Source organism: Labeo rohita, chromosome 20 (genome assembly GCF_022985175.1).
Source record: "Labeo rohita strain BAU-BD-2019 chromosome 20, IGBB_LRoh.1.0, whole genome shotgun sequence".
Classification (NCBI taxonomy): Eukaryota; Metazoa; Chordata; class Actinopteri; order Cypriniformes; family Cyprinidae; genus Labeo; species Labeo rohita.
Genome location: NC_066888.1, coordinates 8,782,709 through 8,797,983, shown reverse-complemented (window position 1 = coordinate 8,797,983; position 15,275 = coordinate 8,782,709). Strand labels below are relative to the sequence as shown.

The 15,275-nt window shown below is 35.6% G+C and overlaps 1 protein-coding gene across 1 annotated transcript; it reads left to right on the top strand.

Annotated features, from left to right (window-relative positions):
• The first annotated feature begins 96 nt into the window (after positions 1 to 96).
• itpa (inosine triphosphatase (nucleoside triphosphate pyrophosphatase)) lies at positions 97 to 4,834 on the top strand. The gene is made up of 8 exons (XM_051092208.1): positions 97 to 192; positions 1,449 to 1,506; positions 1,596 to 1,660; positions 1,739 to 1,812; positions 1,915 to 1,946; positions 2,324 to 2,436; positions 3,414 to 3,490; positions 4,558 to 4,834. Exons 1-8 carry the CDS (start codon positions 133 to 135, stop codon positions 4,685 to 4,687), a joined length of 609 nt encoding a protein of 202 aa, XP_050948165.1. The 5' UTR covers positions 97 to 132; the 3' UTR covers positions 4,688 to 4,834.
• The last annotated feature ends 10,441 nt before the right edge of the window (positions 4,835 to 15,275 follow it).

The following is a 15,275-nucleotide window of genomic DNA, read 5'->3' as shown; positions in this document are numbered from 1 at the left end:
TGAGTGCCGTGTAGACGTTCAATGATTGGTGGACGTTTTACATCAGTGAATACGATTGGTTTATGTTATGACAGAGCCAAATGTTTTACAGTTCCGACGGTGAGTTGTTGTATGGCCGAAACAAGCTGAAGCATGGCAGGTACCGGCAGAGCTGTGGTATTCGTTACCGGGAACGCGAAAAAATTGGAAGAGGTGAGAGGCGTGTTTAAAAATAGTGGTTAGATCACAAACGATCAAATTTAAACACAATGCAGAACAAAATGTGAATAAGTTTCTTGATTTGCATTGAATAAACAATGTCTGGTCACATGCCATGAAACACTATGATTAGTTTTGGGAAGCTTCATGAATAGTGAAATGCCAAGGCCAGTCCTCACTCCTAAATAAAAGTCTAATTGGTTAGTGGTTTATGTAGTCTTAAAGATACTTTTAAGGTTCAAGTTGACTTAATGTACACCTTCGAGCTATTTGCATATATGTATATGTATATATATATATGTGTATGTGTGTGTATGTGTGTGTGTGTGTGTGTGTGTGTGTGTGTGTGTGTGTGTGTGTGTATGTGTGTGTATGTGTGCGTATGTGTGCACCTGGTATTTATCACATTATGGGGACCACAAGGATAGTAATACCAGTAAATTTTGACCTTGTGGGGACATTTGTGAGGTCCCCATGAGGAAACAGGCTTATAAATCATGCAGAATGAGTTTTTTTGAGAAAGTAAAAGTGTGCACAGTCTCCTGTGAGGGCTAGGTTTAGGTGTAGGGTAGGTGTAGGCGATAGAAAATAGGGTTTGTACAGTATAAAAACCATTACGCCTATGGAATGTCCCCATAAAACATAGAAACACAACATGTGTGTGTGTGTGTGTGTGTGTGTGTGTGTGTGTGTGTTTACCTGGTATTTATCATGTTATGGGGACCACAAGGATAGTAATACCAGTAAATTTTGACCTTGTGGGGACATTTGTGAGGTCCCCATGAGGAAACAGGCTTATAAATCATGTTGAATGAGTTTTTTTGAGAAAGTAAAAGTGTGCACAGTCTCCTGTGAGGGCTAGGTTTAGGTGTGGGGTAGGTGTAGGGCGATAGAAAATAGGGTTTGTACAGTATAAAAACCATTACGCCTGTGGAACGTCCCCATAAAACATGGAAACACAACGTGTGTGTGTGTGTGTGTGTGTGTGTTTCTTGTTCAGAGTGGTGCTTAAAATAATTTTAAATGAGCTTTGTAACCCTAATATCAATATTTGGGGTCTTAAACTTTCTAAAACCATGAATTTTCTAACAATAAACAATAAAGTTTACTGTAAGTGGACAAAACAGGCTGGAATGGGTCAAAATTTGGGCTAAAATAAAATATGACTTGGTAAAAAAGGTTAATATATATATTTATTTTTTTTACTTGTTGAATCTGCTTATTAATCTCATAATTTCCTGTTCAAACAGGTAGTTCAGATCCTTGGTGACAAATTTCCCTACAAACTGATTTCTAAGAAGATTGACTGTAAGTGTTTGTCTGTTATTCTTCTGCTTTGTTGACTTATCACGCATGCCGTTGCTGTATTTGTGATGTGATTATGGCTTCTCTTGCAGTGCCTGAATATCAGGGGGAACCAGATGATATTTGTATACAGAAGTGTCAAGAAGCTGCAAGGCAGGTTTGTAAATTGCACACTTTTTTTACCCTGTTTCCTTGGTTAATGCCTTAAACATGACATTGTGTGTTTTGTGTGAAGGTGAATGGGCCAGTGCTGGTAGAGGACACCTGTCTGTGCTTCAGAGCACTCGGAGGACTACCTGGACCTTACATGTGAGTCTGTCTCTGGCCCCTTTATATACTGTAAATAATAACAGTGATATGGTGCATGTATGTTGCACGGTGAAATTGTTTAATGTTTTTTCCTCTTCATAGAAAATGGTTCTTGGATAAACTGAAGCCAGAGGGTAAGACACTTCAATAAAGATTTAGGTTACTACCTAATGCTGTTATTTTAGTTTAATTGTAAGTGTTTTTTCATGTGCTTTTGTCATTTTTTTGGTATTTTTTCTTTCTTTTTTAAATTACTTAATTTTTTAATTTATTTTTACTTTAATTATGTTTTAGCTTCAGTTCAGTTTTATGTTTTATTTATTTTCAGTTAGAAATGCTTAAATTAAATTTTAACTAAATTTAAATTTAAACACATAGTTGCCAAGTCAACATTCCTAATTTTCATTTAGTTTATGTTTATTTTTTGAATATTGTAGTTTTTATTTTTCAGCTTTATTTTAGAGGCAAAATGAGTAATATACTAACTGAGCTGTTTTCTTTATGTTTGTAGGATTGTATAAATTGCTAGCAGGTTTTGAGGATAAATCAGCGTGGGCTCTGTGTACATTTGCTTTCTGTACTGGAAAAGATGAGCCAGTTCAGCTGTTCAGAGGAAAAACCGAGGTGAGAATGTTTGCTTACTGTCCCTTCCCATTAGGACAGTAGTGTAGTGTTTTTTACATTAAGCTTTGATGCTCATTACAGGCAATTCAAGATTTAGGCTCTCATTATTTTTTCATCTTCATTCCCCTTTCTTTTACTAATCATTTTCTTTCACTATCATTATAAATAAATAAACTGAATCTACTGACAGATACAGGAATATACACTGCCATTCAACAGTTTGGGATCAGTAAGATCTTTAATGTTTTTAAAGAAGTTCCTTATGCTCATCAAGGCTGTGTTCATTTGATTAAAAAGACATAACAATGTAATATTGTAAAATATTATTATGATTTAAAACAATCTAATTGATTCCTGTGATGCAAAGCTGAATTTTCAGCATCAGTACTCCAGTCTTCAGTGTCACATGATCCTTCAGAAATCATTCCAATATACTGATTTATTATCAGTGTTACAAACTGTTGTGCTGCTTAATATTTTTTTAGAACCTGTGATACTTTTTTTCAGGATTCTTTGATGATTAAAAAGCTGAGGGGAAAAAACAGCATTTATTTAAAATAGAAATATTTGCTACTTTGCTAACAATATACACTACCATTCAAACGTCTGGGGTCAGTATATTTTTATTTTTATTTTTTTTTTTTGGAAGAAATTAATACTTTTATTCTGCAAGGATGTGTTAAAGTGATAAAAGGTGATAGCAGGTTCCAAAAAAATATTTGAGTTTGATTTATAGAGTTCAAAAGAAAAGCATTTATTTGAAATAGAAATATTTTGCAACATTATAAAAGCCTTTAATGTCACTTTTGGTCAGTTTATTTCATCCTTGCTTAATAAAAGCATCCATTTCTTTAAAAAAAAAATTACTGACCCCCAGTTTTTGACAGGTATTGTATATGAATGTGTTACATCAAACATTATACCATGTAGGTTTCAATTCCTACCTCCAACATTTCTACATTTTTTTTTTTTTTCAGGGCCGTATTGTAGAGCCCAGGGGCCCAAGAGATTTTGGCTGGGATCCTTGTTTTCAGCCTGATGGCTTTGAAAAAACGTGAGTATCATTTCTTAAAGGAGTAGTTCACTTCCAGAACAAAAATTTACAGATAATGTACTCACCCCCTTGTCATCCAAGATGTTCATGTCTTTCTGTCTTCAGTCGATTAGAAATTATGTTTCTTGAGGAAAACATTTCAAAAATTATCTCTATATAGTTGACTTCAGTGGTGCCCCCAAGTTTAAACTTCCAAAATGCAGTTTAAATGCAGCTTCAAAGTGCTCATTTTTTAAACAAATTTACAACTTATATACTTTTTAACCTCTAATGCTCATCTTGTCTAGCTTTGCGTGAACTCTGTTTCTACCGGTTCAAGACAGTTTGCGTATGTCGAAAAACTTCCATCTTGTTTTTTTCCCCAACTTCAAAATCGTCCTACATCGCTGCAGAAGTACCGACCCAGTGTTTACAAAGTGAACATGCAAAGATCAAACTCCTTTTACAAAGAAAAGACTATGCATGCGCATCGCAGAGACGAGTTTTAAAAAGTACTTAAAAAGTATGTAAATTGTGAATTTGTTTCGAGAATGGCCGATCGTTTCGCTAGATAAGACCCTTCTTCCTCGGCTGGGATCATTTAGAGCCATTTGAAACTGCATCTTGGAAGTTCAGACTCGCGGGCACCATTGAAGTCCACAATATGGAGATAATTCCTGAAGTGTTTTTCTTAAGAAACATAATAAAGAGTAAATTATCTGTAAATTTTTGTTTGGGAAGTGAACTAATCCTGTAACTTTGCAGTTGAATTTCTAAGGTATACCAGTAGGTGACAGTATTAGCCAAAGTAAATCCTTTGAAAAGACTTGTGTTTTCATTTAACCAAATATACATATTTATGAAAGACATTTCCTACAGCGCATGTGATCACAGTATAAGATCCATATTGTGAAATGCTTTATAAAAATGTGTTGCACAGAATGAAATATTGATGAGGACAATATGAGAGTAAATATCTAGCAATGACATGTCAAATTGTATGCCAAATAAATTAGTCAGATTTGTCCCTTTTAATGTGATCATGCTTTTGTTTTTCTCATTCTTCTGTGCTGTGTTTCTGTGGGCAGTTATGCTGAGCTCCCTAAAGAAGTGAAGAACAGCATCTCCCATCGGTACCGTGCCCTGGCAGCCTTGTCGGAACACTTCTCCCAGCTTAACGACGCACCGGAGACCAAGCGCACAAAACACCAAGACTGAGTACTGTTCTCTTTCCAAGCAGATTCAGCCAATCGGAGCTTAGTTTGGCTCATCAGGCTCTGGCACAAATCGAAGCACTAATGTGCTGCTCATAAACGGTTTGAAATGTAATCCATCCTTATTGTCTTTTAAATAAATGTTTTGTTTATAAAATCACAGTATATCTGCATCTATTATTTTTACAGTTTATAGTATGTCTCCACTTGGTTTTCTTAGTAAATGTGTGTGTGTGTGAGAGAGAGGACAGAGCAGGTCTGAGGGTAGAGACGTGGGGAATTCAGAGTCATAAATCTTCAGGATGCTCCTGTGACACCTCCTGTTTGTTCATCTGCCCTCTGCGCAGGGGGGATGTAACTCTTTATTACAGTTATATCATCTACTGTTTGTGTTTCTCATTATTAATGGCACGCAGGCAGTGTTTGCACTGCTGTTTCTTGCATTCTCTCTCTCATTCATTCACTCACTCACTCGCTCACTTTCTCTTCCGTTCCCTCTTTCCCTCATGACAAAGAAGCCTTTATTGGTAACACGTGCATATGGATGCATTTGATTCAGAAAGCAGCTCCCACTGCTCTTAAAGAAGGTTCAAAAATATTTTATTTGGGAAAAAAGGTGTTATATTTGTTAGGGATGATGTTCAAATCACTAAAAGTGATGGCTGCTGAAATTCAGCCCTTACAAAAATTAACCATGGTTTTACTACAAATAAAACCAAAAAAACTATGATTAATATAGTTAAACCATGTTAACAACAAATTAACCATGGTTTTGCTATACCAACCATAGTTTAACAATAGTATTTGTAGTAAAACTGGTTATACAAATGATACTCGCAAAAAAAAACATGGTTACTACAGTTTTACTAAAATAAAACCAATGTTTAATTTTCATAAGGGAGATTCGCATCCGAAAAAAACGCACTAGTGTAAACGCAGCCATAGGCTTACCTTTGCGTTTAAGAATAAGGTGAATGTGTAACCTGTCTGAGATGGCCACTAGGTCTCTGACTTGATGTCTTCAGTTTTGATGGATTAAACATCTCTATTTGAACGCAATGTTAAATTCATCAGAATATAGTCACTAAGCTACAAAAAGTTAGTACTATAAAGCATTTAAAAGTTAATACCCTGGATCATAACTATATGTCTGCTAGGCTCAAATTTCAACCTGAAAAATAGTTGTTTTTTATTAATTCAAAACCCTTTTACTATGGATTTACTTGCTGGATGCACTAAAATTTAGTTTGGAGCATTGTGGAGGGAAAGAATTCCTCAGGGTTGCATGGGATGATTGGGATGCAAACAGCTGCTGAGAGCTCTGAGTCAAATGGCTAGGGAAAATATCTGTGGTATTCAGGAGCCTATGCAAACTGTCTATGTCCAAACCACATCAAAACACGGGCCGTATCCCCGTCCCAGCTCCTGCTGGGCTTATGGGAGTGCGCCCATAAAGATCAAGGAGTGGCATCCATGGAAAACAAAGAAAGACAGTGAGAAATAGGCACCTTGATGACCCTCAATTATACACAACAACATTCCTCAAGTCTTAATCGTGTGGAAATGCTTTTGTCTAACACTTTTCGAGTTCAGAATGTGTAAACATGTTGTCGGATGTCTGTCTAGTGGGTAAAACAAGTGGTTAAGGTGAAGAAACATCCTGTAATCATTAATACTTGTACAACCAAAACTATAAGCTGTCTGGAGAACTGCACAATAAATTTCTAAATGGTCTTTGGGCACTTTTAAAAAATATATGTACAGTTTTGTTTTAAGTGCAATAACAATTTTGTTTTGCCAACATAAAATATTAATAAATAATATATATATTAAGGTTCAAAAGTTTGGGGCTGGGTATAGGTTTTTGAATCATTTTAAAAGCAGTCTGTTCTACTCACCAAGGCTGAATTTATTTGATCAAAAATAAAATAAAAACTAATATTGTGAAATTTTATTACAGTTTAAAATAGATGCTTTCTGTTTGAATATATTTTAAAATATAATTTATTTCTGTGATGCAAAGCTGAATTTTCAGCATCATTACTCCAGTGTCACATGATTTTTCAGAAATCATTCTAATATGCTGATCTGATGCTCAAGAAACATTTCATATAATTATCAGAGTTGAAAACATGAGACTAAAGAGTCTCATATGTTCTAATGGACTGTAACTTCACATGTGAGAAAGTGATCACTAATCGTGCAGATGAAAGAGACCATAAACTGCACTCTTACTCTGCAAGATGTCTTATAAAGTGCAGGAATACGGTTTAAAAGGTCATAATCGACAGCAGCATCTTGCAGTGACCCACCAGGAAGCCTTCTGGTGTTCTCCTCCTGATCTTCAGCGGGGCATTTTTGTGGTGTAGCACCTACGGATCTGGTGGAATGATTGGACACAGAGTTCCTGTTTAGGGAAAACGTGTTTATTGCCTTGTTGACTAGACATCAGCAGGTGATCCAGTGTTTTGCGAACATTGTTTAAGGCGGTCGTGCCAGAGTTAACATACAACAGAACAAAGATGCATGAGAAAGCTCTGCTTTTCATATCATTTTTGCCATATTCAGTGGGGTATAAAATGAAACCCAACATCTGTTGTTGTTGTTTCATTTAAACCTGGAAATGTGCATTTTTAAAGATTTAAAATATTTGAAATAAAAGAGTTAGGAAATAAATGCAAAATATTTAAGATTCAGCATTTTTCCCTGTGTCACTAATCAATTACATGGTCATCCAGCATGTAAGTGAGTTTGGTTTATCATATCTCAGATCTTGAGAATTTTAGCTTTACATAACTTGCTCACCAATAAATCCTCTGCAGTGAATGGGTGGCGTCAGAATGAGAGTCCGAACAGCTGATAAAATATTTGTTTAGAACTATTTTGGACAGTTTTCACTTGTAAACACTTCTGTGCATAATTCTCTCGAGATGACTTTTTCACTGGAGGAAGCAATATAGAGGACTCATAGTTTAAAGGAGAAGTCCACTTTCAGAATAAAAATTTACGGATAATGTACTCACCCCTTTGTCATCCAAGATGTTCATGTCTTTCTTTCTTCAGTTGTAAAGAAATTATGTTTTTTTGAGGAAAACACTTCCATATAATGGACTGATATGGTGCCCTGAGTTTGAACTTCCAAAATGCAGTTTAAATGCAGCTTCAAACAATCCCAAATGCAGCTGGAAACAATCCCAGCCGAGGAAGAAGGGTCTTGTCTAGCAAAACGATCAGTTATTTTCATAAAAATAACGCAATTTTTATACTTTTTAACCTCGTCTTGTCTTGCTCTCCCTGAACTTTGTGTATTCTGATTCAAGACAGTTAGGGTATGTCGAAAAACTCAGATCATATTTTTTCCCTCAGCTTCAAAAATCATTTCAAAATCATCCTACGTCACGGCAGAAGTACCGACCCAGTCTTTGCAAAGTGAACATGCAAAGATGATCAAACACCCTTAACAAAAAAGGCCATATAGGACGATTTTGAAGATGAGGGAGAACATGAGATGGGAGTTTTTCTGTCATGAACCGGAAAAAAACAGTCCAGGCAGAGTAAGACAAGACAAGCGTTTGACATTAAAAAGTATATATATTGTATTATTTTTATGAAAATAACCAATCATTTCACTAGATAAGACCCTTCTTCCTTGGCTGGGATCTTTTACAACCGCATTTGGGGTCGTTTGTATCCGCATTTAAACAGCATTTTGGAAGTTCAAAATCAGGGCACCAAAGAAGTCCACTATATAGAGAAAAATCCTGAAATGTTTTCCTCAAAAAACATAATTTCTTTATGACTGTAAATTGTTGTTCTGGAAGTGGACTTCTCCTTTAACTGTTTAAAGTTAAAAATGTTTTAATGATGGATTTGTTTCTTAAAAACACATTTTTTTTGCTTCACAAGATGTTAATTGATGGACTGGAGTCGTGTCGATTACTTTGTGATGTTTTTATCAGCTGTTTTGACGGCACCCATTCACTGATGAGCAAGTGATGTAATGCTAAATCTCTCCAAATCTGTTCTGATGAAGAAACAAACTCATCTACATCTTGAATGGGTTGAGAGTGAGTACATTTTTATTTTTAGACGAGCTATTCCTTCAAGTGTTTAAAAGCACTAAAATACTAAAACTCATTATGGGTTTTGAAAACATGTGTAATACTGACTAAAATTGCAGCATCCTGTGTGGACACCATTCGGAAGTAAATCTGACCTCTGGTGAACTCTAAACTTTAGGACACATGGTAGGTGTGACCTGTGTCTTGGTGTTTGAAGTCTTCCTGACAGTAAGTAAACACCTCACTGAGAAAGATTGATGCTTCCTGCTCCATCGCATTCAGCAGCACAGCAATGACTAATGTATCCGGAGACATGGATGTTTGATTGAGGACTGTTCTGCAGTCAAGGTCAGTTTGAGATTGATCAACTGCACCGGTAGTAAAGGAAACTGGAAACAGAAAGAGAGAGAGAAAACAGGGCACATTTTAACCCTCTCACCCTTAGGGCTTCATGTCATGAAAACTGTCTTGAGCAAAGATTTAAAGTTCTGTATGGCCCAATCACATCCCAATTACCCTGGACATTTACTAGGAAGATAGAACAGTTACAGATTTGTTCACTTTAAAAAATGTCAGGCCTAAATACATAACCTGCATAACTGCTTCACTCTTAACCCGTGTGCAACCTTATGGACATTTTTGTCCATTTTAGTTCACTTTTGTTTGTTTTTTTTTGATAATTTTGCCTGTTTTAATGCTAACTGCATAATTTTTGGCTCAGGTGTGTATTTTTACCGGAATTTTAATATTTCACCCTCATTTACTTTAATAAATCTGTTTTACGTTAAAAAAAAAGGTTCCTCTCAGCACCTTTTGGACAAAAACGTCCTAATTGAAACCCATTAAAACTGCTATTTTTAATCCCAGGGCCATTTAACTATAAAACTATGCAATATTTGTTAATAGGCTTTCATTCTGTTGGCTTCAAAATTAAAATCTTTACTTTTTTTTTTTTTTACTAGATTCTGTCTTTTTTTTCAAGTTTGGCATATAAAGCAAATTTTTTTACTTTATTCCTATTTTCTGCTCATGCATATTATAGTCAATTGGATAAATTTTGCAGCTATAATTGTGTGGGTATGTTAGTATAGATGTCAGAGTGTGGTTTGTATGTGTGTCCTAAATAAAATTTTTGTGTGTTTGTGTGTGCGCAGCGGAGCTTTGCTGGAATCTAATGGGAAAAGTTTGGTACTGCACCCAGACAAAATATTACTAAAAGCTTGTTTTTTGAGATATCAGCCTCAAATTTGGAACACAACTTGTTTAGATTTATGGTCTTGATTTTCTATCAGTTTTGTAGATCAAATTGTTATATAAAATATATATTTAATATAAAAATTTGCTCATAAATCATTTTCCTAAACTTTAATTTTTAAACCTAAACCTCTATAACTTTTTTTAACTTCAACAGTAATCTGCCAAGGGTTTTCTTTAAAATAAGACCAAACTTAAGTCTGTACTCCCAAGTTTCAAATTTTTCTGAGAGTTTTTTTTTACATGGATATTTTGTCCTCTATGAACCTATGTGTAACTTTTTTAAACTGACGCACAAGGGTTAATATTTAAAATGTCTTTGTCCACCAAATCAAAGCCATGAGGTGCGACAAACTCAACTGGTGCAAGATGCAGAAAAAAAAATCATAACCATAGAGAGGACTTTTTATAACAGCAAATTTTAGGATCGTGAAATGTCGTGGTATGACTCCACACCACAATATTTTATTAATTATTAAGTTATGATACATAATATTTATTTATATTTACATATATACAGGTACGTCTCAATAAATTAGAATGTCATGGAAAAGTTATTCAACTCAAATTGTGAAACTCGTGTATTAAATAAATTCAGTGCACACAGACTGAAGTAGTTTAAATCTTCGGTTCTTTTAATTGTGATGATTTTGCCTCACATTTAACAAAAACCCACCAATTCACTCTCTCAGCAAATTAGAATATGGTGACATGCCAATCAACTAATCAACTCAAAACACCTGCAAAGGTTTCCTGAGCCTTCAAAATGGTCTCTCAGTTTGGTTCACTAGGCTACACAATCCTGGGGAAGACTGCTGATCTGACAGTTGTCCAGAAGACAATTATTGACACCCTTCACAAGGAGGGTAAGCCACAAACATTCATTGCCAAAGAAGCTGGCTGTTCACAGAGTGCTGTATCCAAGCATGTTAACAGAAAGTTGAGTGGAAGGAAAAAGTGTGGAAGAAAAAGATGCACATGAGCTGAAAGCCACTGTCAAAGAAACCTGGGCTTCTATACCACCTCAGCAGTGCCACAAACTGATCACCTCCATGCCACGCCGAATTGAGGCAGTAATTAAAGCAAAATGAGCCCCTACCAAGTATTGAGTACATATACAGTACATGAACATAGTTTCCAGAAGGCCAGTTCACTAAAAATGTTTTTTATTGGTTTTATGAAGTATTCTAATTTGTTGAGATAGTGAATTGGTGGGGTTTTGTTAAATGTGAGCCAAATTCATCACAATTAAAAGAACCAAAGACTTAAACTACTTTGGTCTGTGTCCACTGAATTTATTTAATACACAAGTTTTATAATTTGAGTTGAATTACTGAAATAAATTAACTTTTCCACGACATTCTAATTTATTGAGATGCACCTGTATATATATATATATATATATATATACATATATATATGTACATATATTTATTTTAAAATTTGATGAAGAATGATTAAAATGTGTACAAATGTGTTATTAGCTGTTACTTGATGGTACATTGAGTCATTACATTAAAATATTTTTTTAAAAAGATTCATATGATTTTCAAAACCATATGAAACCAACATGGATACAAAAAGGGGATTCAAGGTTTTATCTGTTTCTTTTAATAGACAATCTTATATAGCATTGAACCAAGTTTGAAAATTATGCAAGGAATGTTGTACAGGGAACCAGTCATTTTCGCAAACAAACCCAGAAAGAATGATTAGGGCCTCAATGTGAATTAAATTTATTAAGTGAGGAAAAGAAAGACATAAAACTAGCACAACTATGTAGGAAATAGGTTGCCTGGGAAAACAGTCAGTTATAAACTGTAGCTGTCATCAGACATAAATATTACTTTGCAGCATCAAAATCAAGCTGTTTTTTATTACAAATTATTCATTATTTTCACATTAATCCACACATACTCGTAACACGACTCCAGCCCATCAATGTCAAACTGCTTTTACAAGCAAAAACAGTTCTAAACAAATATGTCTATGGATTTTGATGTGAGAGGACAACAGGGAATGGACTTTTTTCACTGGAGAAAGCAGCTTTTCACTTGACAGTTTTTTACTCCACAAGATGTTAATTGATGGTCTGGAGTCATCAATTACTTGTGGATTATTGTGATGTTTTTATCAGCTGTTTGGACTCTCATTCTGACAGCACCCATTCACTTCAGAGGATCCATTGGTGAGCAAGTGATTTAATGCTAAATTTCTCCAAATCTGTTGGAGAAACAAACTCACCCACACCTTGGATTATAGAGCCAGTACATTTTCTGCAAATATTTGGTTTAACTATTCCTTAAAGCTAAAGGAAAATGAGAAATGCTGCCTTTTAGTTAGCAATATTAACCTTGAAGTATATAAACAGACAGTAAGAAGGTCTGCTTAAGTGCATGTGGGACTCATCTGTCATAGGTTTTACCACTCATCCTTCAGCCTTGCACCATTCACTCCTGTCGTTTATAATCTTTTAACCAAGTCCGGAATTCTGTTGAGCGTCATCCCATCAACCAGCCTGCCACCTTTCCATATACATCCCATATGAAATGTTCAAATGTTCATCTAGAGGCCTTGACTAAATGACTGTATCTCTCCTGCTCTTACTCCCCTAGTTTCAGGACGTCTGCTCATCTCATCAAGACGACAGGGCAGTTTATTTTAGCCATTTCCAACGTTCACCAAACCCTGGACTCTGGCTGAGTGAATAAACATTGGGATCAACAGGCAGATAAATATTTCCTTTTAGTGACATTTGAAGTCAAAGGTCATAAATTTTGGCATATATTTTTTGGGCGCAATGATCTATGAATTGCTGATATGTATGTAAGCCATTGCTTTTTTTAGTTTCTAAGCATGTATCCTCCATCGTTAGGAGAGGTTAAACCAGATAAATAGAAAAAGTATAGGAGCACAGCTTTATAACCCACCTGAATTATGAACTGAAGTGTCCCATAGGCACATTAAATTAACCTGAAGGTCAAAGGTCACAGCAAAGTGAGACAGCGGAGTCTTTAAACAGAAAAGGTTAAGAAATAGCCTACTATTTCTTAGAAATAGACTACTGTATAGTTCAAAATGTTCTTTCTTTTCTTGCTGTTTTGATTCGAACTGCACAAACATCTTGAGCCCAGCGACTTGGAATATTCAGAGTGGAATATTTAAAGTCATGCTTGGCTTTCTCACTGTTTATATCCCATTATTTCTCATCACTTTTCCATATCCTTCAGTGTCTCACAGGAATCTGAAAATGAAACAATTGACAAAAGTCTTTGGGAGTCAACATACACAGAGCTTTGCACACTCAACCTGTTGTCCAGCTGAAATAGACCAGACCAGATTTGTGCTCAAAAGACACTTGCAAAAGAAATTTCATTTTTATGTCTGTAAGTGCATCCTTACAGGGGAATCAAGTGCTAAAAGTGTGCACCTTCGACACATGCCTTTTTGGGGACACATCACCTAATCTTTTCACTTTGCGAAGCACCTTCTATCCCCATGTGAAACATTTCTCAGGGTTGCCTGTTTTGCAGATCATGCCTCCTGTAGCTCGCGGGACGCATTCCGGGCCTGCTTACAAAAGCATTTTTCCTCTAAAGAGCTGCATCCCTTCTTTTTTTCTTATTCATGTGACATGAATCACGGGATCATCTGAATTTATTGCTACAAACGTTCCATATATCTTCTCAAGTCCTTGGTTATTTTTAATGTTTGTTTCATGGAATTTCAATGAGTATATAAATAAAATTCAACTGAAGTGTATCTATTGCATTCAAATGTTAGATTTTTTTAAAATGTTTTTATAAAAAAAATCCCTTATGCTCACCAAGGCCGCGTTTTCTTGACCAAAAGTGCAGTAAAATACAGTAATATTGTGAAATATTTACATATATAATGTAATAATGTTACAATATTGTAAGGTAATTTATTAAAAGCTGAATTTTCTTCAGGCATTACTCCAATCTTCAGAAATCATTCTAGTCATATAATCGGAATTAATGACTCTCTAGATTAATAATCACTCCATGAGTATGGGTGGCTTGATTATGATGAATGTTATGGCGATAATGTGAAGTATTTTTATATCCAGCTAATTCTTCAACGCAGAAGTAACCCAGATGGCACACATATTGTACATCTGCAAGATGTCTGTTAAAGATCGCTTGATCTGGACAGCATCTGCTGTGTACAAACATCTGACAGACGTCTGTAAGATGTCAGTTTTACATACATTCTAAATCATAAACATCTTAAAGACATCTAACAGACGTCTATTTGACATCTGATAGGAAGCGTCCTATAACACTCTAATAAAATATGTCTTCCAGATGTAAATGCAGATGTCAAATAGATGTCTCCGTGATGTATGTGTGCTATCAGGGAAGCCTATGAGCGAGACTTCGGTTCATTAGCTGCTATAGAGGGTTTGCACTTACGTTTGGTCAGTTACCCGGATACGTGGCCATATTGGAAATAATCGGATGTAAACAAGAGCACAGATTGCACGGTTAATGTACTACTGAATACATTGTTCTGCCTAAACCATGGAAAAACATGTGGAAGCTGCTAATTCATATAGAGAAGGATTTAGTAAGCAGGGAAGGGCGCAATATTTTGACCAACTAAAGTTAATAGGTGGTTAAGATATATACAAGCAGTATTAATTAAGATATTAGCCTAATATTTTACCTGCCTGACTGGAAATGATAAGAACAAACGTGAATGTTGTCAAGATTCTTGCCCTGGAAATTCTGGTTCAGTCTGGCCAAAGACAAACGCCTTTTGTTCTAGTTCCCTGTTGAAAAAACCAGCATATGCTGGTTGGTAGGTTTTGATGCTGGGATGCTGGTTAAGTAGGTTTTGATGCTGGTTTAAGCTGGTCCTTTGCTGGTTTATGCTGGTCCCAGCAAAGGACCAGCTTAAACCAGCATCAAAGCATACCTAACCAGCATATGCTGTTTTTTTCACCCGGGTTTTTTGCACTCTTCTCCTCGATTTGTTATAACTTTTAGCAGTCTATAGTAATCCAAATGTCTTACCGATCTGACTGATTAGTACAGCCCAATTCATGACAATACTTGACCACTTTCAGCAGCAATAATCAGCAAAATATGCAAGATTCATTTGGTTCAGTAGCATTGTTTACGTTTAGTGCCACCAAAATGGTCGACTGATGATGTGTCGTGAAAACACTCAACCTTATTCCCAAACGTGGAAGTAATCTTATGAGCGAGACTTCTGGTTCATTAGCCTATAGGGAAATAATGAGAAGAATAA